This window comes from Nannobrachium achirus (genome assembly GCF_963921795.1).
Source record: "Nannobrachium achirus genome assembly, chromosome: 20".
NCBI lineage: Eukaryota > Metazoa > Chordata > Actinopteri > Myctophiformes > Myctophidae > Nannobrachium > Nannobrachium achirus.
The window spans coordinates 54,662,628-54,686,098 of record NC_137827.1 but is presented as its reverse complement, the minus strand read 5'-3'; the positions used below and the strand labels follow the sequence as shown (position 1 = coordinate 54,686,098).

Below are 23,471 nucleotides of genomic sequence, written 5' to 3'. Positions count from 1 at the left end.
TCTCTCTCTCTCGGGCTTTCGGGTTTTCGGGCCGAAAATGATGATAATTGTTAGGGTCGGGCCGGGCTTCGGGTCGGCCCACTCGGGCCCAGTTAGGGCCGGGCCTTAATTTTCAGGCCCGTTGAGAACTCTACTTGCAAAACACATTTTTGGACACTGCTCCTACAGATTTTGCCCTAAAATCACACAAATCGGTACACACTATGTCTACACTCATGTCATCAACATGGATCTGTCCCATATAGCGCCACCATCAGGGCGATTTTTTCAAACACATTTTTGGACACTGCTCCTACAGATTTTGCCCTAAAATCACGCAAATCGATACACAGTATGTCTACACTCATCTCATCAATATGGATGTCCCATATAGCGCCACCATCAGGCCGATTTTTTGAACCACATTTTTGGACACTGCTCCTACACATTTTGCCCTAAAATCACGCTGCGACCTGACGGTCACTTATCTCCCGATTAGGGAGTCTTACTGGTATATATATTCCGTCGTTGTTGGGTGGAAACCTTGTATGTCCAAAACCGTTTGTTTTGTATTTATCATTTTAAAAAATGATTTAAACTAGTGAAAACAGCCGATCTACAAGCACGTTGTGTGCTTGTAGATCTGCTGTTTTCACTACTTTGTGCTGTTTTCACTACTTCTGTGCAACAGCCTTGTATGATGAAGCAGGGCTTTGCTTTGCGAAAAAATGTATACATTTGAAACTTGGAGATACGAGGTTTCTGCCCGACAGTGACGGTTTACTTTGTTGGCCACCCAGCCCCCAAAATAGAACGAAGGCAGACATTTTATTGTAATTTTTTTCCTAATGGCCGGCCCGGACCAGCCGGGAATGAGCCGGCCGTTCGGGAGTTGTCCCGCTTTTCCCAATGGCCAGCACGTCCCTGGTCTGCGTGCACCTGGTTGCAGAATTAGAGCTTTTTTTAAAATGTGTCTTTTGTACCCCTCATTGATTGTTGCGCCCTTTGATGAGGCCTGTCGTCGCTGGCGATTACCTTCTGGATTTAGCGTGAAAGCACCTTTGAGGCAACGTTTATAGTAGCCTTTTATTTTATGGTTGTTTTTTTCCCCGTTATCTCCTAGGCAGAAGGAGAAGAGAAAAGAACGAAGAAAAAAAACAGTTACTAAGAATCCATTCAGATTGTGCATTTTCCGAATGATGTCGTGATTATACCGAGCGGAAAGAGTAGCAAAGCTGATAAAGCATCTTTAAAAGGAAGCATTCAACAGCAAGTTGGGAAAGTAATAAAACCGGATGAAAAGAAAAAGCAATTTGGACAAAACAGAGCGAGAGGATGTAACACAATTTGAATCCTGGCAGTTATGGACTTGAAAGTAGCCAAGTGTAAACAGTGCGTTTATAGAGAGAGCCTTTCTCTAAGAGTGCTTCACGACGAACGTGTCTTTCACTTGGCGGAGGAGTTGCCTGACTGCGAGCGTCAGACATCTCACACCACACTACGTGGGGGGAGAGAGTCTGAAATTCCGGGCAGACATTCTATTTCGGCGGGGGGGGGCTAAAGCCTATTGACATCACACACACACACACACACATACACACACACACACACACGCGACGGCGACGTGGCGTGACATTGCAAAAATACGTTATTTCTCATAACATATTATATGTCTGCATGTTTACGTTAGTGCAAAATGGTATTAAAACGTGAAGAAACGGCACTATTTCATAGTTTATTAAAATAATACGAGTCGAGTCTGACTCCGCCATGACAGTTTTCACGGACCAATCAGAGTCCACTAGACTCTCACGTGGGCAGAGGACACCAATCAGAGTCCACGAGCGAGTCTCACGTGAGCTCAAGAGCTCTGTTTGGAGGGGGCTGGGACCGGAGCAGCCACACACGTGCCCCAAGCATACAACCCTGATTGGCCCATTCAATGCGCCCGCTCTTTGGACGCTTTCGAAATAGATTAAAATGTGTGCAGCTTCAGTCCACACTACACACCACCCACCAGCAGGGGGTGGTGATGTGCGGACTGAAGTGTCAGGCTAGCGGAGGAGACCATGCCATGCAGGCACAAACCTGCTCATCGGGAGCAGTTAGGCCAGCAGGAGTGCCTGCACTTTTTGAGCGGTGGTGGCTGTGCGTGTGTCTGTAGCCACTTTTCCTCAGCGTTTTGCCATAGCAATGTGTTTTCCTCAGCGCTTTGCCATAGCAATGTGTTTTCCTCAGCGTTTTGCCATAGCAATATGTGTGTGTGAGTAGACATATTACATCATATTACATCACCAATTATCTGTAGCCACTATCTGTAGCCACCTTTCCTCAGCGTTTTGCCATAGCAATGTGTTTTCCTCAGTGTTTTGCCATAGCAATATGTGTGTGTGTGTGTGTGCGTGCGTGCGTGCGTGCGTGCGTGCGTGCGTGCGTGCGTGCGTGCGTGCGTGCGTGCGTGTGTGTAGCCATATTACATCACATTACATCACCAATTAACTGTAGCCACTATCTGTAGCCACTTTTCCTCAGCGTTTTGCCATAGCAATGTGTTTTCCTCAGCGTTTCTTTTGCCATAGCAAAATGTCTGTGTGTGTGTGTGTGTCTGTGTGTGTGTGTGTGTGCGTGTGTGTGTGTGTGTGTGTGTGTGTGTGTGTGTGTGTGTGTGTGTAGCCATATTACATCACCAATTACATCCTAGTCCTATATCCTAGTCTTTTTCCTCAGCGTTTTGCCATAGCAATGTGTGTGTGTGTAGCTTGTATTACATCACCAATTACCAATTGAATTACCAATTGCTACTTTTAAATCTACCCACCCAAAAAAACTAAAAAACTTGGGGCTTTGGAATAGCGGCACTGGTGTTACACACAAGACATTACAAACACACTTGGAATGGGAATTAGTGGGGGGAAAAGTCTTCATCCCATTCTGTATGGAAGTGGTAGGTGTCGGGGTTCATGTGTAATGCTACTGACTCTCAACTAAAACGATAAGCTCACACAGCTTATTTACAATGAGATCCTTTTTTTTAACAAGGATACATTTGTTCCGCTTAATTATTTTTCTAGGTTGTACTGACAATAAGACAATACAGAGAAAAAACACAACGGCCTTCACATAAGCCACCTGGATACCTTGGCAATCTTTTCATCATTCATTCTTTGGTCTTATGTAATAAACCAATTAAAACGTATTCATTTGAGCACCGCGCTGTTTTCATTTTAATGGTAATGTGAGTCCTCTATATCAACCCATCTATTAACTCAGGTGTCATTTTAGGTTTTAGTGTTTGCTATTCGATAATAGCAGATCTCACAGCGCGTCAGTTCGTGCCACGCTGCAAGCTTGTAGATCTATTAAAAAAAACAAGAAAGAGAGAAAATAGCTTTTCAATCAGTCTGCAGAGAGTTCCAGAGTTTTGCCCCCATTTTTCCTGAGAAATTAGTTCTTGAACATTGGAACAAGACAATCCATTACTCGACCTTAGCCTCGTAAACCACCAACTTCTGGAAATCGCATTTGCATTTGATTCCAGAAGGTGGTTCTCAACCTGTGGGTCAGGACCTCCAGGGGGGTCGCCAAAGTATTTTGGGGGGGTCCCCAAATGATTAACTTAGTTAATGTGCAACATTGTTTTCTCAACAGTAAACAAACCAACATAACGTTTTAAGTGTATATAGAGGGTATCTGCACATTAAAGTTGTACCATGTAACTTTTTTTATAAAACAAATCTTAAAATTGTCCTAACTGTTAAATCGCTAAAGTTTTAGAACACCCACTCCGTTATTTTCAGCTTCTGAAGCCTTCTCTTTATATGTTTTCTATGATCCTGGCCGTGGACCGGATTTCGCGCCAAAATGACGTAATCTGCATCATCTGTATACGTTGTGTATACGTTGCCCAATCACATCGCCGATCATGCACACATGGTACACTACCGGCCAATCACAGCTTATCTGCTCTGGTCTCCAGGAAGCGCCTCCGCTTGGCTACAGTGTTTACCATGGTGAAGGATTTTAACCTCTTAATCCACAAATCCTGGCCAGAAAATTACGTTCTACCATGCGTTCTACCCCTCCACGGATTACTATCGGTCGCGGTGGTTTGCGGCGCCGCTCCGGTGGTCCGCGGCGGTGGTCCGCGACGACTCCGGCCGAAAAACGTCCGAAAAAAGCAATACCGCTACTGACCACTAGTTGAACTTACACAGTATAGCTTTAAGGACTTTTTAATACCTCTAAAATAACAAATTAAACATTGGCCAAATTGTCAAATATTAGAGGCAGAAATTGTGAAAATAGCAGATCTACGTGCTGTAGATCGTCTATTTTCACAATAGAATGGTGTTATACATAATGTAATACCTCAGCTCTTATGGCCCTTTCATAGTACACTCTGCGGTGTAGCTTTCTAGCTATCACCTAGGCATTGTTATACATTTTTAGGTGATAGCTAGAAAACTACACCGAGGTTCAGGTTCAGGTTCAGGTTCAACTTTATTGTCAACAATACCAGTTACATGTAAAAGGCAAGTGAAATTCATTGTGCGCTAAAACCAAGGCAGCAGCTATACAGTCTTAAAATACCACATTAAAATCAGTGTTGCTAAACCTAACCCTAACCCCTAACCCTAACCACACCCGGTGCGCATTTCCGAACGCACCCTTTGATACACTCAGACTGAAACACCAGCAGAAAACACTCTCCCGTTGAGAATCACTGGTTTACGAGACAAACTCGACTTCTGGCGTCTTAAAGGGATAGTTTAAACCCGACATTTCCTGTCAATTACTCATCCCATGGAGACTTGAATTCATTGTTTTTTTTTGTCACATTCCTGAGCCAATAATTTTAGGTGACTCGTTGTGTCTCCATAGGGAACAAAGCAGGCTCTTTGTGTCTCCGTAGGGAACAAAGCAGGTTCTTTGTGTCTCCATAGGGAACAAAGCATTATTAAGCTGGCTTAATAATGCGAAAAAAAAAGAAAAGAAAAACATATCCATGAATTCAAGTCTCCATGTGGTGAGTAAATGATAGAAAAAAGTATTTTTTTGGGGGTGGAACTATCCCTTTAACAACCAGTCGAGAGAAATGGGGTGAAACATGAATATAAACTAAAAAAGAAAAATAGATATATAATTAAAAAAGAATAATATTCACACATTTTTCTCTGTGGTTTTCTCTTTGACAGGGTGACGGTGACGGCCGCTTGCAACATGGACTTCAGCCGCTTTCCTCTGGACTCCCAGACCTGCTCACTGGAGCTGGAGAGCTGTGAGTACTGACACACACATACATACATACATACATACATACCGGTACATACATACATACATACAGTAGCGGCTCTTGGTGATTTTGGGTGGTAGGGCTAATGTAACGCCCAGGATTCGAACTCGGGTATCCCGCGTGTGGAAGTCCAATATCTTAACCATTGATCCAAAGGGATATCCCTATGGACTGAGGGAAATACTAGACTTTTGAGGCTATCAGGCTGAGGCAGTGAGCCACTCTGCTACATCAATAAATCCATCACACTATATACTATTACTAGCCATAGTTCACTCTGCAGCAACAGCATCATATTATACTATATGCTAGCCATAGTTCACCCTGCAGCAAAATCACATTCCAGATGCCAAGTTACAGCAATGACACTACTGTACTTTGTTATAGCAAGAGATGCACATGAACAGAAGTGCCCACAACAAACAGGGGTTCCACTGCTCCAGTGAACATTATGTTTGTATGTGCAGATAACTATCATCATTATTGGTGGAGTTGACAATACTCATCATTTTAAGCATAGGAATAACACAATCCTAAATTAAGGGTCACACAAGAACATCATGTACTTTTTAAATAAAATATAAGACCAGAACCAGACAACTAATGAAAAGGTTTGATTATTACAGCTTGAGGTGGACCTTATATTGCCAAAGCATTACATTATGATACAAAATAATCTCTGTCTCCCTTTCCATATAACTGCTTTTAAAGTGCCACAGTGCCACACACTCTCTCTCTCTCTCTCTCTCTCTCTCTCTCTCTCTCTCTCTCTCTCTCTCTCTCTCTCTCTCTCTACCGTGCCACGCCACTGACACAAACCGAAGCACCAAAACACACGCACGAATGCGCGCAATACCGACGCGAACCCACGCGGTACAGACACGAATCAAAACAAACAGACACACACACACTGTGTGACACACTAACACGCGTGCGAGCGGTACCAACGCAAACGCACGCGGTACAGACACGAATCAAAACAAACACACACACACACACACACACACACACACACACACACACACACACACACACACACACACACACACACACACACACACACACACACACACACAGGCACGCAGTCACGTTGACAACAGCATCTAAAGACAGGCAGCTTAATCCACAGCACATTTCCAATGTTATTAAAGCAGCGACCATTCTTAACTTTGTCAGATAAATTAAATTCACGATACCTTTAGAATGACTGGGTCCACTGTGCACTCTCCTCCAAAAGGCAAGCATTTCACACCAAATGTATGATTTTGTGGTCTTTCCTTTTGTATTTGCACCACCAGTCTCTTGACTTCTATTTTTTCTCCCACGAACATGACAGAAAATCGATTAAAAAGTAAATAATAAGTCCATTTGAATTGTCCCGCGACATTGTATTTCTCTTCCTCAAACACAGACATCAGACATTGGTTAAAAGCCAGTCACATGGTGGAACTGCAGTGGGCACGTCCTACGGGCTGAATGAAATTAGCCCAAACAGGGACTAAATGAAGCAGGCGTGGCATGCCAGCTGTCAATCACCCAGCTCAACGATAATCACACAGTGATGTCACAGAACTGGGCGTGTTCTTTGGGCTGACAGAAACTAGCCCCACAATGTTAAGAATATGAAGCAGGCGTGGCATGTAAGCTCACTAAGCTGTCAATCATTCTTCAATGATAGTCAATGAAAGCTGGCTTGGGCTAAAAGAACTCAGCCCATTTGGACATATTTGGTGTTTTTTTGTAACTTTTTGATGCTGTTACTGCTTTAGGTTCCACCAGCATATAAAAATAATATTTCTTCTAAAAAAAAAAAATCAAAAAAAAAAAGTTTTTTTTTTTTTTGATTTTTTTAAGGGATATTTCCCCCATAAGATAGGAGGGGCTAAGCCCCTCTAGCCCATATAGAGGAGCCGCCCCTGCATACATACATACATACATACATACATACATACCGGTACATACATACATACATACATACATACATACATACATACATACATACATACACACATACATACATACATACATACCGGTACATACATACATACATACATACATACATACATACATACATACATACATACATACATACATACATACATACATACATACATACACACATACACACATACACACATACATACATACCGGTACATACATACATACATACATACATACATACATACATACATACATACGCACGCACGCACGCACGCACGCACGCACGCACGCACGCACGCACGCACACACACACACACACACACACACACACACACACACACACACACACACACACACACACACACACACACACACACACACACACATACATACATACATACATACACACACACACATACATACATACATACATGCATACATACATACATACACACATATACATGCATACATACATACATACATACATACATACATACATACATACATACATACCGCACAGACTATTTCACGAATAGTGATTTCTAGTATTCGAATTATTCGACCTCAAAGTATTCGAATAGTCAAATATTCGACAGGACTGGCCAAACTGTCAAATATTAAGTAAGCAAGAGGCGAACATTTTGAAAATAGCCGATCTACATGCTCACAACGCCTCGCAAGATCGGCTATTTTCACAACATTTATCTGCGGAACCGAGTCACATTAAATGAAATACCTACAATTCCAAGTGCTTGTCAGGGTGGGGTCCCCAGTTCAAATATGTTTATTTTGGGGGTCACGGCTTAAAAGGGTTTGAGAACCCCTGGTATAGAGCATTAACAAATTCATCCACCAGGGGCATTGACAACTCATTCTTATTGACTTCCTATCTAGCCAAGCTTTATAAACTATATATATTTTTAAAGATAAAACAATAAAAAAGAAATAAGCGAATATCCGACTTTGGTGAACAACGTTGAATAGTGACTTTGATATTCGAATATTCGAATACATGGTGAATGCCCTAATACAGACAGTACAGACAGTACAGACCTGCTCACTGGAGATGGAGAGCTGTGAGTACTGACACACAGTACACAGTACACACAGAACAAATAGAAATGCTAAACAGGGAATGAAACCTGTGGAAAAAGAGCAGTAAACCCTGAAGAGTTAAAACGGCACATGTGTATACCGGTATACTGTACACAAGCTGTAATTTGAATCCTGCAAATTAATAGTTTTGGACATATGAGGGTTCCTCCCGACAGGCGATATATGACACTGTCCTCAATTAGCTGGTTCCTAACATATTAACCCCTTAAACCGGGGGTCTTCAACGTTTTCAGGCCAAGGACCCCTTAGTTGAGAAATAGATGAAGCAGGGACCCCCCACAACCTGTTAATAGACATATAGTTTCATCTTTTGACAGCACAATAATCAGTGTATTTTGGATTCTTGAACCGTCAGCACTTAATAAACTTGACCTTTCATTCTGTACATTGTCTGCTATTTTCCCCCTCTACACCAAAGCTATTTGCCCAAAATAGCTGATCACAATGAGGCGTTGTGAGCTTATTGTGTCTAAAAAATATTGCGTCTGAAAAAAAATAAAAAATTAGCCACTTGTACGCATGCCCCCACCCACTGAAATCAAAATCGCTAAAATCACTCAAATCAATGGTAGAAAGCAATACGTTAAAAAAATGTTAACACTCATCTTTTCTTTTCTCTAATTCCAATCTAAAATATGAACCCTTGTTGTAAAGAACCAAAGTTGTCCATTAAACTCCAACATATAAATGTTTTATGCCAGGTGTGTTATATAAGGTCAAACACTAACCAATTAAATAATTCATGTTGGCTTTCCATGGCCAGAGGCAGTGCTTTTCAAACAGATCTGTGCCCTAGGCACACCAAAGGGCAAGTCAAAATCTCTAGGCATATATACCTGCATTAAAACTAACTGAAATGTAAAAAACGAAATATGCTGACAATTCTGTCTAGAGGTGTGCATTGGCACTGCCCTCACGATTCGATTCGATTACGATTCACCAGGTAACGATTCGATTCGATTATGCGATGCATTGCGATGCATCAACATGTTCTAGATATTATTGCACAACAATTTTATTTATCAGTCAATACGTGCAGTCAGATATACCGAATACAATATTTATGCCAAATATCTAAATAGCTATGAATTTATGGGTTCACACTTGTTATTTTGTATTTGTACCAACAGTCAAAACAGCACATTCTAGGTGTGTGAGAGAGAGTGGGAGGGAGGGAAGAGAAGAGGAAGAGAGCGCTCTGGCCACGTTCACTCGTGTTGTGTTTAAAATAAATATTATTAACCAACTATATCTATTTGCGTCCCCATTCAAACGTTCACTTTCCCTGTCAGGCAAGCAAAAAGAAAACTCTACCTGCCCGCACCTTGTATTTACCTGCCACCGGCAGCCACTGTCAACCCCTGTATAAAACAGCTTTAATAATCGATTAGGCCTACCGGTATGTCACGTTGCTGAATCGATTCAGAATGGTGCATGTCTGAATCACGATGCGTCCCTGAATGGATTATTGTTGACACCACTAAATCTGTCCACAACCAAATGTTAGGGACTATTGGAGAAAAGATCCAGTAGAACTAAGACAAGTCATTTTATGCGTGGGTGTCACACTCCAACAATGGCCGATGTACAAGCTACAAGTTGTGAGCTTCTAGATCGGCTATTTTAGTTTACTAAAATTGTACAATATTTTTTTCAACTAAAACTAGACTAAAACTAAAACCTTTCAGATGACTAAAACTAAATGTGTGTGTATTCAAAAGACTAGAATCAGTTAAAAATGTATGAATATTAACTCTGATGCACTGTAGCATTGATGAGACATTGGAGGAGTGTGACAAACTATCCACTGCAATGAATGTTCTCCAGTAACAACCTGAAACTGTTTTCTTTTTTATTATTCCCAGCAGCAACCAGGCATTTTATTTAAACACACAAACCCTCGCTTCCTGTTCTGGGCTTGTCATAATAATAGGCAAAACACAACGGGAAAAATAGACGACCGTTCGGCATAAAAATTGCACATCCGGCGCTACCTCGGCTAGATCAGCAGTTTTGTAGCTGTTTGACGTACAAGGAGGTGTATGGGGTTTGAGTGGTTACCTGCATCATACTGTAGCCAGGTTCTGATAATGAGGATATTATATCTGTCTGGCCAGAAACCTCTTATATCCATATTTTAACTTTTTTTTTGTAAATGAATGCCCTACTCGATAAGTAGCCTTTGTGACTGCGTTCTGAGCTTGTAGATCTGCTACTTTTGATCCTTTTGAAAGTGGGGGAACGGTGGCGCAGTGCTGTCGCCTTACAGCTAGAAGGTCCTGGGTTCGATTCCTGCCGTGGACGCTGTGGCCGCTGGGGGGCGTGTTCTCTCCTCCACGTCACCAGTGCCCATACCCTAGGTGTTGGCAAAAGGGCCTTTCCGTGTGGAGTTTGCATGTTCTCCCCGTATCTCCTAGGGTAGGTACCCTCACAAAAAAACATGCAGTAATCCTGGTCTCTATAATGCCTGATGGAGGGGAAAGGAACTGGTTGGAATAACGTGTTCCTTCCACGTGCTACGTCCAACCAGGGGAAAACTCCCCCCTGTCAGGTGAAAAGAAGCAACTTGGACTCCTCATGCATAGAAGGAAGGATGAGGTCAGTCCGTTGCTCTCCCCAGGTTGGCAGAGGGAGTGTAGCGCCCAGGATTACATTAGATAATTGACACCGGGTGAAAAATGGGTTACAAAATCGTGGGATTTGAGGTTTGAGTTTGAGGGCAACGGTGGAAAAAGTTATCTTTTTCTACTTCTGTTAAAAGTACCAATACCACAGTGTAGGAATGTTTAAGAGTCCTTATATTTGAAACTTGAGTCAACTCATTTTTTTCCAAATTTGTAGGTTTTTAATTTTCCAAAATAGACGATCTACAAGCTTGCGTCGCATCACGACGCGCCGTGAGCTTTTAGATCGGTGTACTGTATGTTTTGTAATAATAAAAGATATATAAATCCGTAATGTAGCGTTTAACTAAAACTGTCAAATAAGTGTAGTGGAGTAGGCTACGATATTTCCCTATAAATAAATAAAAAGAAAGAAACTAACTGTACTTAAAGGAGTACTTCACCACTTTTCAACCTATCTTCATATAATTGGTCCTCACTAAAAAATCAGAGGAGGGCTGTGGGCAGGTCAGAAACCCATCGTCTTGTGACATCATCGATTGGGAATCCAAGCTAATAGAAAATGCAGGCTTTCTACTCCTGAAAAAGTTGCAATGTTAAAGTGGAAGCCATTGTTCTCGTGATAATAAAAATCGAAATATTTATTTTCAAAAATATTGATTACTTTTTATTTTTATTTTTGAAAATGATGATGTCACAAGACGATGGATTTCTGAACTTCCCACAGCTCTCCTAAGAGACTTGGACTGAGTAGAAAAAAATTGTGCTATTTTATTATGAACATTAGTGAGGACCTATTATAAAGATGGGTTGAAAAGTGGCAAAGTCCTCCTTTAAGTACAGTACTCTAGTAAATGTACTTAGTTACTTAGTTTCCATCACTGGGTACATGGAATGTTCAGAGCAAGATGTTGAATTCAATTCAATTGAAACTTTATTCCAGACACACCGAGGCTCCATAGAGCACATACAAATCAATCATTGGTATCACACATAACAACAACAAAAAATCCCCTGGGTCTTAGAAGTTTTTCTTTATGGAGAATAACATTGGGTCATCTTAAAATCTCAACTGGCAGACCCACTTAAAAACGACAAAAACAAGCTAATTAAAACTTTTGAAAAGCGCAAAAGAATTATAATGACCTCAGACGGAACAGGCTTGGCCTCAGTCTCGGCTCGCGTCTGTGACACTGACTTCATTGGATGAATGAAGACATCCTTGAAGTCTTGTACCTTTCAGGCTCCCTGGCAGATTGGTTTTCTTGACCCATAAACAAAAGAAGTCCATGACGGTGTCTGCCCGCATACAACGTATTAAAGTTATGTTTTCCAGACAGTTAGTCATCAAGGTAACCCAGCAAGCCAAATGTACGTCATGATGGCGTTATGATATTGTACTCCGGTGACTCCTGTGACCCTATATTAGGGCTGTCACGATTATGACATTTTACATGGCGATTAATTGTCACTCAAATAATTGCGATTAACGATTTAATTGCGTATTTGTCGTTGACAATTACATTTCTGTTTGGCTTGTAGGCTTTGAAGTTGCACATGGTAGATATGACACATAACCTAAATATACAAAGAAATGACTGACACATTTGACAACTTTATACTTAAAAAAGAACATTGATAGTGGAAATAGCTGATCAACAAGCTCATCGCGACGCGTTGTGAGCTTGTAGATCTGCTATTTCCACTACTTTTTGAAAGTGTTTGAAACTATATTAACATGTCTCAACGATTATGACGATTATGCAAAGTAATTTGCGATTACCTCAAATAATTGCGATTAGACGATTATGTAATAATTGTGACAGCCCTACCCTATATGTTACCCATGTCAGAAACAAATCTCTCTCTCTCTCTCTCTCTCTCTCTCTCTCTCTCTCTCTCTCTCTCTCTCTCTCTCTCTCTCTCTCTTTCTTTCTCTCTCTCTCTCTCTCTCTCTCTCTCTCTCTCTCTCTCTCTCTCTCTCTCTCTCTCTCTCTCTCTCTCTCTCTCCCTCTGTCTCTCACTCTCTCTCCCTCCAGACGCCTACACAGACGAGGACCTGATGCTCTACTGGAAGAGCGGTGACGAGTCGCTGAGCACGGATGACCGCATCTCCCTGTCCCAGTTCCTCATCCAGAAGTTCCACACCACCTCCCGCCTGGCCTTCTACAGCAGCACAGGTATCCTACATATAGCCTACTACACCTCCTATAGCCTACTACACCTCTCATAGGCTACTACTAGGCCTGTCACAATTATTATATTATTATAATCGTTTAATTGCAATTATTTTACATACTCGCAATAGTTTTGTCATAATCCCCAAGCATGAAACATTTTCAATTGAGGGGGGCCATTCAATTGTCTGTGGCCATATTCTGTTCCCAAATATGGAGATGACTGCCCTCTGACATATCATAGATGTTTGAGATAGACCAGATGAGACAGCCTTTTGCCCCATACAGATGTGCCGTTTCTCTTTTCAAATCTTTTTTATTGAATTGAATTTTCAAAAGGAAATAGCCCAGAGGTGGGTACCCACACGGAAAAGAAATATATGCACATGTATGATCATATATGCATCATATATGTTGCATATATGCCATATTGAGGATAATATATGTGCATATATGTGGATATATAAGACATATATGTGTCATATACGGCTTATATATATCCACATATATGCCATAGTCATGGTCATATATTTGCATATATGTCATCCATAATGTCTCATATATGTTCATATATGTCTGACCTTTTGCATGTATGTCATACATAATGCCTCATATATGCTCATATATGTCTGACCTTTTGCATACATGTCATACATAATGCCTCATATATATGCTTATATATGTATGACCTTTTGCATATATGTCATACATAATGCCTCATATATATAGCTCATATGTCTGAGTTTTGCATACATGCCATACATAATGCCTACATCTCACTTTTATTTGCAAAATAATGTGCATATAAGTTTAATATAACACAATTTATCATAGTACTGCAGGTCACCCCGGTTGCTGGGGGGCCGACTTATGGCCTTTTTAGCGTGCTGCAGTGGCAGGGGTCCACCACTAGGTGGCGGTCTACGAATGGCTGTTTCCGCGCCACCGAGGTGGACGCGTGGATACCGGCCCCGGCTCTCCCGGTCGCTCCTAGGCCTAGTTACGGCATTTTATGTGCACTGCAGTGTAGGGGGTGCCTCACTAGGGGGTGCAATCACTTTTGGATCTGTTCTGGAGCAGCTGGAGTCGGTGGCCCCCCGGGAATTCCCCATGAGCAGCCCTGTTGGGGTCATTTTTGCACTTTTTGGAAGCTGGAACAGGGGGCCCCTGGAGCTCCGGGGGTCCTGGGAGGGGTGGAGGTTGTGGTTTGCCAGGCAAGGACTGTGTGTGCAAAGTTTGGCATGGATTGGGGCATCGGTGGCAGAGATATGAGTTGGGGAAAAGTGTGACGTGACGGACAGCCAGCATTTTCACGCGACGGGACCAACTACATCGGACTCAATGTAAAAAATCAAGTCAGAATAAGTATATTTTATCTGAAAAAATATATAATTGATGCCGTCCAAATTTTTTTTATATAAAACTAATTATGTATAATACAGATTTATTAATATAATTATAGGCTATTAATTATATTATTAAAATGATATAGTATGTATTATAATTATAATAGGTGTAATAATTATTGTTATTATCATTATCAATCAATTTATTATCTAATATAATCTTTGCATACAGTAAGTGTTGTTCATCACATGAGAAACAATGCATTGTTGCATCAGCAGTTATAGGGTTAAGTGCCCAAACTTGGTTAGACCAGTGACATCACACAGTGCTTTGACAGTGCTCTGCCTTGCAGCAGACTGAAACTGGATTGAACCGGTTTGTTTGAATTGCTTTCAGTGACTCACTGCCAGTCTGCCACTGCCAGTGAGTGCAGGCTGAAGGCTCTCTGATGGACTACATTTATATCTCCTTTTGGTAGGTGAAATTTAAACAATACATAACCACTGGATAATGTAACTGTTACATGTTTGTTAAGAATGTTGTCTGTGGTGTTTTTGTCTGTGGTTTTTCCTGAAGGGCCCATGCTAACCAGTAGACAAATACAAAGCTAATGCTAACGCTAGCTGATGCTAAAGTTATTACAATACATCCTAAAGGAACTGAATGTTCCAACTGTGTTGAATAGCTTATACTATGCCCTTTTGATAGAAGTGGCAGTTATTTTGTTTAGTGTTATCAATGCTTTGCTGTGTACTGTAGTATGTGTGGCTAACAAAGCTAACATTAGTTAGCAACTGTTCCATGTTAGCAGCATGTGTTGTTTGTAGCTAACATAGCTATGACAATTTGCTAGTTGTTCAATGGTAGCAGAGAGTGTACAAATGGAATCAAACAACCCCTAACAGGTTAATTTGGTTCCATTTGTACACTGTTAGAGTTAAGGGGAGACCTTGACATTTTAATCTGTTGTTGACTGTTAGCCATGCAAGCCCCCAAAATAATCACATTTGAACTGCATGGGGACCTCCCAAAATATTCAAATTTTAACTGGGGACCCTCCACCCACCAAGCACTTGGAATGCAGTGAGCTTGTAGATCTGCTATTTTCACATTTGTTGCCTCTTTCTTATATCAGCTGACAATTTGGCCAATGTTTGACCAGTTCTTATTTAGTGTTGTTTACTTTTGATATTAGATCTTATAGTGGAGCTGATGTTAACACCACTGACACTAGCCAGACAAAATGACACACATCTGACACTCAAAGGAGGCATGTGCTTGATCCATCATCATGTGTCAGATCATTTAATTTAATTTCTGGAATCAAATTGGTGTGTGTGTGTGTGTGTGCACTGTAGGAAGAGTCCTTCAAGGCGTGATAAAGAGGACTACGCAAATCATTGCCTTGTTTCCATACCTGGCCGATCCCCAGGGCACTTTGGGCTATGTAAGTACATAATACAAGTCTAACTTCTTTACTCCTCACTCCTGGAATTGCTCAAAAAGACAAGAGTGCGATTTAAACTAAATTTCAACACATTTTCTATATGCTGACCCTTTCTCCTAACCCCAACAAGTTGATCGCCACAGATATCAGACCTGTTGATCTGACTTTAGCAATTCTCCAGACAAGGGCATGTGTTTAGTTTTTTAAGGAGAAAAAATAAAACACGTTCTTGTTTTTTAGGAGCAGTATTACAATCCAGTATATGGGAGTGGGTTTCTTCAGCTAACGACAGAAACCCAGTGTCTTGAGGGCATCGCACTGATGATGGTCAAGGAGAAGATGAAACAGACCTTCACCCATCGCCAAACAATGGTTCATGACCCAGTGAAGTCCTCTGAAATATTCACCACCTTTACAAGATTTCTTGACATCGCAGTAATGGTATGTCGCTCTTAAACTGTCATGCCTTAAAATCAAACTGAAATGAAAAATTACTTTAAACAGATCACATCCCTGGTCATAGGGTGAACCCATTAAAATGTATGCCATGTCGTCTGTATTCCATCCTGTCTGCAGATACAGGATTTCAGTCTGATGTTTGGTGATGACATCGCTGCAGAAGTGGCCTACTTACTCACTACATGCACATGCAGTAAGTCCTTGAACAAAGCTGTGGACTCAACCAAACAGGCGACCATGTAGATCTGCTTCATAACGCTGAATCCACAACAGAAGAACTGGAAAATGGTACGCTGGAATTAAAGGAATAATACTAATGGAAGAGGGAATTGGTTTTGAAACCAAAATGTAAACATATTTTAGTAAAAATGTCTTTGTTTCCCCCACCCTTGTATTTTCAGGATGGGACAGTGAAATGTCCTCCATCTTGCCTTATCCACCAGATGCCACCCTCACCTCAAGGCCGCAACAAGAGACCAGGAAAGCTCTCAGCCCGACAAGCCATTGACCACCTTTTGAAGTTTATCTAGGTAAGGTTACAGTTCTATTAAAGTTTAAGATGGCTCACTGTACTGTCCCTAATATTCACCCTTAAAACTATACTTTTGTGAAATTATGCGATGACCATGCTCATCTGTAATCAGCGACTGCCCTGTGATATGTGTCTGCTTCTAAATCTAAATCTAAATACTGAATGAAGAAATTCAAAAACTGTCCTGGGTGTTCCCAAAAGCCTGATTAGATGCTAAAATGACAAAAAGTCATTTTGAAATTGGAATATCTCTTTAAGTTACTCTAGACCCCCAGGTGTGTTGTTATAAATATCCCCTACCCTGGCTGGGTCACCCACCATTCACAAAAAATGAAGCATAGTGTTGCAGTTGTCAATTATGTCAGCTCATTTCTTTGTCTCACTTGAAACTTTACATTTTCTGTTTACTGGAGAGATGGGGAGAGAAGGTTGCCGTTGAACATGACAATCCCTGCTACTGAGAAAAGAAATATTCCATAGCAATGGCATAGCAATGACTGTTATCAGAATAAAGCGCTATTTAACACTTATTTGTTGTTACTCAACCTTTGAATATGTTGGGATTGTCATAATATTTGTTCCTCTTCATTCCAGGCATTGAACACCTGCAAGCTCTACAGGGACTTGTTGAGATGGTTGGGGACATGGAGATGGCAGATCCAATGTGAAAAGTTTAGGTGTTGGCCATTGAGGTGCAAGAGCTATATCCAGGTATGTATAAATGTATTATGGATTTTACATTTTTGATGATACGATTATAGTCCAGGTAAAAATTTGGGAGGTAGACGAACATGTTCAATTTACATTTCACACTACAGTGAGAAGATTAACTATCTTAACTATATCCCATACTACGCTTTGTGATCTGTTAGAGCTAGAACATGAAGTTTCCTTTAGGCCTGCTTTACACTGGCAGTCAAATCCAGCCTCAGATTGGAATCCGATTGGATTAAATGGTCACATGGAACCAATCAGATTCCAACCCGGATGTGACACAGATCTGATTCAGGCTGGGTTTGGCTGCCAGTGTAAACCAGGCCTATAATTAGATCTCACAATGGTCTGTTTCCATGGTCCACTTGAAGAGCAGAAACTTTGTGAAATGTGTTAATCATGGAATCTCTGTTCACTGGCTGTGGACTCTGTGTTCTTGTTGGAACAGGCAGCCATTCACCACAGTGCTAAGAAGGACTGCAGTCGCCTGTCTCACCAGCTGTTTGACAAATTCTTCACAACTGAAGAACTGGAAGGATGCAGTTGTCACAGGGAGGCATGGTGTTGTTCCAGAGCTCGAGGGCAAACATATGCTGGACCCCACCCAAGTGGAAAAGATTCAAAGTAAGTTTATCTTACACTTGACTTGTGGGTTTTGTGAAGTATATTCAGATATACAGTATGATGTCACCATTGCATTGGTTATGTGGGAAATATGTGTCTGATACATTGTGCAGTAGTTAGTTAAGAAATGCAGCCCAGCTTCAACTTGATGTTGCAGTGGTGAGTCTCCCAGTCTAGTCAAATAGTTTTTAATGTAATATTGTAACATCCCCCACTGACTGAGCAAAGGACCGAACATGGGGAAAACAGCCCCATATAGAACCTCACCCTCCGCTGCATACCGTTGTGCTCCTCGAGATGAGGTCCTATGTGGATATCCCTGGGCTGCAGTAGAATGCCTCCACGCCGAGGTAGAGGTTCTATCCAAAAAGTAAAGGTAGTTCCATGCTCCCAGAGTATGATTTTCCATCCCGCGGTGCATAACAGTATGCAGCAGAGGTTCTATATGGGCGAGGGGAAAACATGTTTAATGTGCCATTATAGCTAATTTAATCTTCTCTGTCTCCAATCTTAAGGTACAGCACCGAAGCTGGATGGAAGGCAGTATCGGTGGAAACATCAAGACTGGTTGGACAACGCTGAGGTGATTCACCGCAAGGGGAAGAGCAGGCTGTTCTTCCTGAGAAGACTGGGATCGTTTAGCCACCAAACTGTTATGGCAGTTTATTTTTTTTATTAATGTGGAATAACGTGCTGGGGAGGAACTGAGCGAGTGACACCTTCAACTCAACAGACTGGTGAGGAAGGCGAGCTCCGTTGTTGGGTTCTCCTTGTAGGGGTGGAGGATTGACCAGGGTGCAAATGGCTAGAAAGCTGGATACAAACTTGAAGAAATCCTCCCACCCCCTCCACCTTCCTTGGATAGACAGAGGATCCGATAGATTCATCTACCCAGGACTGAGATGTGAGAGACTGGGAAAGTCCTTTGTGAATGTTATACAATGAGAGACACTGCGGTCGTTTGGACAACTGTAACTTAACTGGAATAATTGTTACTGACTGTTCCGCGGCTTTGCTGAGAGTCCAGCCCATGTCACTTCTGCTTTTTTGCACTGACCAATGGACATTTTGCATTCTCTGTAAGTATGTGCCTGTATGTTAATTACTGCCCACACAAAATGCCACACACACACACACACACACACACACACACACACACACACACACACACACACACACACACACACACACACACACACACACACACACACACACAATGTGTGGCCATTAATGTGCCAGGCTACAGCAGTCGATATGTCGTCAGTTCAGTTTTCAAATGGAACATACAGTATCAGTGTCAGTTGAGTTTTGCTTGTATGTGAATAAATGCTAATAATGACTTCAAGATTGTGTGTTTGCCAGACCCATGAAATGGGTAGGCCAACATAAGCAAATGTCGGTCTGTCCCTTTTCTATATAAAGGGTATATATGATGATGACATGATGATGACATGCCTACAAAAGGCATGATGTCATAAATGATGATGACAGACAGGGGGTTGGCAGAACCGGGGTCTGGCACAACCAGGTTGACCGCCAGACCCAGAGGGTCGGCCTACATAAGGCTACATAAGACAATGATGTCACAAATGATGATGACATGAGGGAGGGACAGACAGCCTATAAAGGGACAGACAGCCTATAAATGTACCATTAAATTTATAGGCCCAGAGGGTTGGCAGAACCGGGGTCTGGCACAACCAGGTTGACCTGGTCTAGTTTATTTTGTATTCCTGTAGGTATATATAGAGAGTATGGTATGTGTATCATTTAACACATATATGTACATGTATGCCACACATATATGTGAATGTAGCGTCACATATATGTGTGGCATACACGCATGTATATGAGCGGCATATATGCCCATATATGGGCTGCTTACATGTACATATATGTGTGGCATATATGTGATATATATGGCCATATATGTGCTGGACATATATGAACATATATGTATATATATGCACATGTATGTACATATAGGCGCCAATTTTGGGTTATGTGCATATATGTTTATACATATATGTGGCATATATAAAAAAAATATATGTACATATATTTTCTTTCCGTGTGGGTAGACAGTCTCGAATAGACGTATACATCACATGTAGAAATCAATGTGCATTATAATGAGATTGAATAAAACCCATCCCCTATCCCCCCTCCCCCCTCCCACCCTCAATCCCCAGGACGGTCGAACATCAAAATCGATAAACAAACAATAAGATAGGTATAGGAAAGAAGAGAGAAAGAAAGTGAAGTATATCTGATCAGACAATAACGCATAATAATTTGTCATAATATCAAGTATTATAATCTAAACGTAAATTGACCAGTCAGACCAACAAAAGGCTGGCTGCGCCCTCAAACTTTAAGGGTATTTGTGTTACTCTGTATTTAGATCTGGTCTCTTGATTGAGTGACCACCTGTAGTGGCAAGCAGGGATGACAAAGGGCTCATTCTATTTTAAACCCTTTGAGGCTTGCTTAGGTGTCGGAATTCTCATCTAGCTGGAGGCAGGCTTTGGGGTCTCAGCCCCTGTCCTCTTTTACATACTGTAGATCGTTTTAGCACAGTACTAATTAAGGTTTACACTCTTTTAAATTGTAAGATGCAAACACATGGTTTTAAGGGTTTTGGTTTATATACGTGAGACATATACACATTGAATATTAAAGTAGACATTATGTTAAGAGGCATTTACATCACATTTGCTTGGAGTTAAAAAATATCTGATACGAGGTTGAGAGGCAGGTCATAAACTGTGCCTACAGTATACCTCCCCCATGCCCACAGGCAGGGATAACCACAGGGCATCACCAAGCCATTCTTTTGTAAGATCGGAGACAGCTGATTAGATGACCTAGGGGTTTATGACCCCTCCTCTTTGTTTGATCTGAACTGTACTTAAAGTGACTAAATGTTGAACGGCGGAGGACTGTTGGGAAGGTTGGGAGCTCCTGCTCCAGCAACTCATGGAACTGATACTCTGTCAATAAAGGAACAACACCAAGGAACAACTCCACTGCTGTCTTCATCTTTCCTCACAAATCCTTCCTGTACCTTGTTAGAAATTCAGTCTAATTCAGTCTAATTAGGAGCTATTCCCCAGAAACATCAAAAGCAAGAAAGAGGTATAGTACATGATAAAAGCTTGTTGCGTGTTGGGTTGGCTGGAGCCGGCAAGCGCCACACTACGCCGTTTGAGTATTATGGTAGAACATCATAAAAGGGCTCCAGGTTTTATAGAATTTCTTTTCAGAGCCGGCAATTGAGAATCTTAACATCTCCAACTCCAAACAAGACATTACAGCGCGAAGCCACAGGTCTGGGCCCAGGCGGCAGATGTGCCGTTCCAACTCTTCAGGATTCAATGCTCTTTTCCTAAAAATGTTCTGCAAATGCATTTTTTCTTTCTCTGGCGTTTTTTAATGCATTTTTATTTTTTATGGAGAAACTCGCAAATGGCAAGAAACCACTCCATTCCCATTGAAAAGCAGAATCCACCTTTAGATTTAAACTTCAAAGTCAGAGAAGGTCCTAAAAAATAGCAACAATAGCTGATCTACAAGCTCAATGTTCTGCAAATCCTTTGAAGATCTAGGGGCCCTATTATGATCCAGGTCTTATGCCTTATGCCTTAACTTCTTTACCTTTTTTTTCACTATTTTGAAAAACATTTTTAAATACTTCAAATGCTGATCTACATCTGCACGTTGTGAACTTGCAGATCAGCTATTTGAAATATTTAAAAAACAAAATAGTAAAAAAAGGCAAAGAAGTTAAGGCATAAGGCATAAGACCTGGTTCATAATAGGGCCCTACTGTCTTGCCAATGGCAGGACATGTGAAGTTTTGAAATGGCACATCTATACATTTAACTCATTCTGTGCCTATCCTGAACATGTTCGGCTTTATTTCAATCCAATACAATTTGTTTTATTAATTGACTTACCCTGAGCTGCTTGTAGAGTCGTGGGTGGTCCTGGCTCGTCCTACGCTAGCCAGCTAGCCATTTTACATGGTCCGACGATATATTCCATTAAAAATGGTTTAAAATACATTTTTGAGCCCCCCAATGTTCACCAAATGTTCAGCGCCGCTTCCGGAACGTAGTCCAGTGTGCCTATCCCGAACATGTTCGGCTTTTTTAATGAAATGAATAAAATGATCCGAGGCCTTCTGAAGCCCGAGCCTAAATTTAAAATCCAGTGTCCCAAATCCGGGGGTCGCCATGCCGGCCGTTAGCCGCGAACGGCGCCGCGAATCGCCGCCGAATCCAATGAAAAACCACATCTTTGGAGGCCCATATCTCTGGATTGTGTTTTTAGGGATGTGGCGCGAGGTTTATTTACGGCGAAATCGCCGAAAAATGATCTTTAAAATGACAAAATGGGAATAGCTATTCTGTTAGCATTATCATCCGGGACCTTTCCATGACGTGCACGAACGTGAGCACGCGCGTCACTGCAACGTGAGTCCCCGGATGCTAATGCAGTCCCCTATGGGAGAAAGTCTGGCATTCTTGGGCTGGCACTGGAAGCGTTAAGTAATCAATTTTGAGTGATGAATTAACCTGGGCTATATACTGTAGGCCAGGGTTCCCCAATTAGTTTTCCCCAAGGCCTGAATTATGTCTAGGGTACCAAGCCGAGGGCCACAACATTGCAGGGGGCGACAGCGGCGTTCCCGCTACTCCAGCGACAGTTTTCGTCGTTGTCGGGTGAAAATCTTGTATGTCCAAAACCGTTCGTTTTGAATTTATCATTTTAAAAATGATTTAAACTAGTGAAAACAGCCGATCTTGGCGTTGTGTGCTTGTAGATCTGCTGTTTTCACTACTTTTGTGCGATGGCCTTGTAAGATTTGCGAAAGAACGTACAAATTTGGAGATACAAGGTTTCCACCCGACAACGACGATATACTAGTTTCGTTGCTGCTCTTATACCGCGGGCCGCCTATTGGGGAACGCTGCTGTAGGCTCTCAGTAGAATTTGTAAGGATTACTAAACAGCTTGTCCCTTGTGTTGTTTCATTCTCAAGATGAAAGATGAAAAAGATTGTAGAGACCTTTTCACACCTGTCTACACTGCCATTTGAACACCAAAGGCCACTTATTGGACAGGAAATATAATTGCAAAGCAGTGCATGCATGGGAGGGGGGGAAAAAGGGCTGAAAATAGAGCTTAACCATTTAAACCCCATGCAGCATCC

The 23,471-nt window shown here is 41.6% G+C and overlaps 1 protein-coding gene across 1 annotated transcript in view; it reads left to right on the top strand.

Annotated features, from left to right (window-relative positions):
* Positions 1-23,471, top strand: part of gabrr2a (gamma-aminobutyric acid type A receptor subunit rho2a) — a gene marked incomplete at its 3' end in the record, with an annotated part of 128,463 nt that overhangs the window by 68,699 nt on the left and 36,293 nt on the right. Inside the window, exons 5-6 of the mRNA XM_080751419.1 lie at positions 5,175-5,257; positions 12,993-13,133. Coding sequence (XP_080607545.1) covers positions 5,175-5,257; positions 12,993-13,133 — 224 coding nt within the window. The remainder of the gene's footprint in view (positions 1-5,174; positions 5,258-12,992; positions 13,134-23,471) is intronic.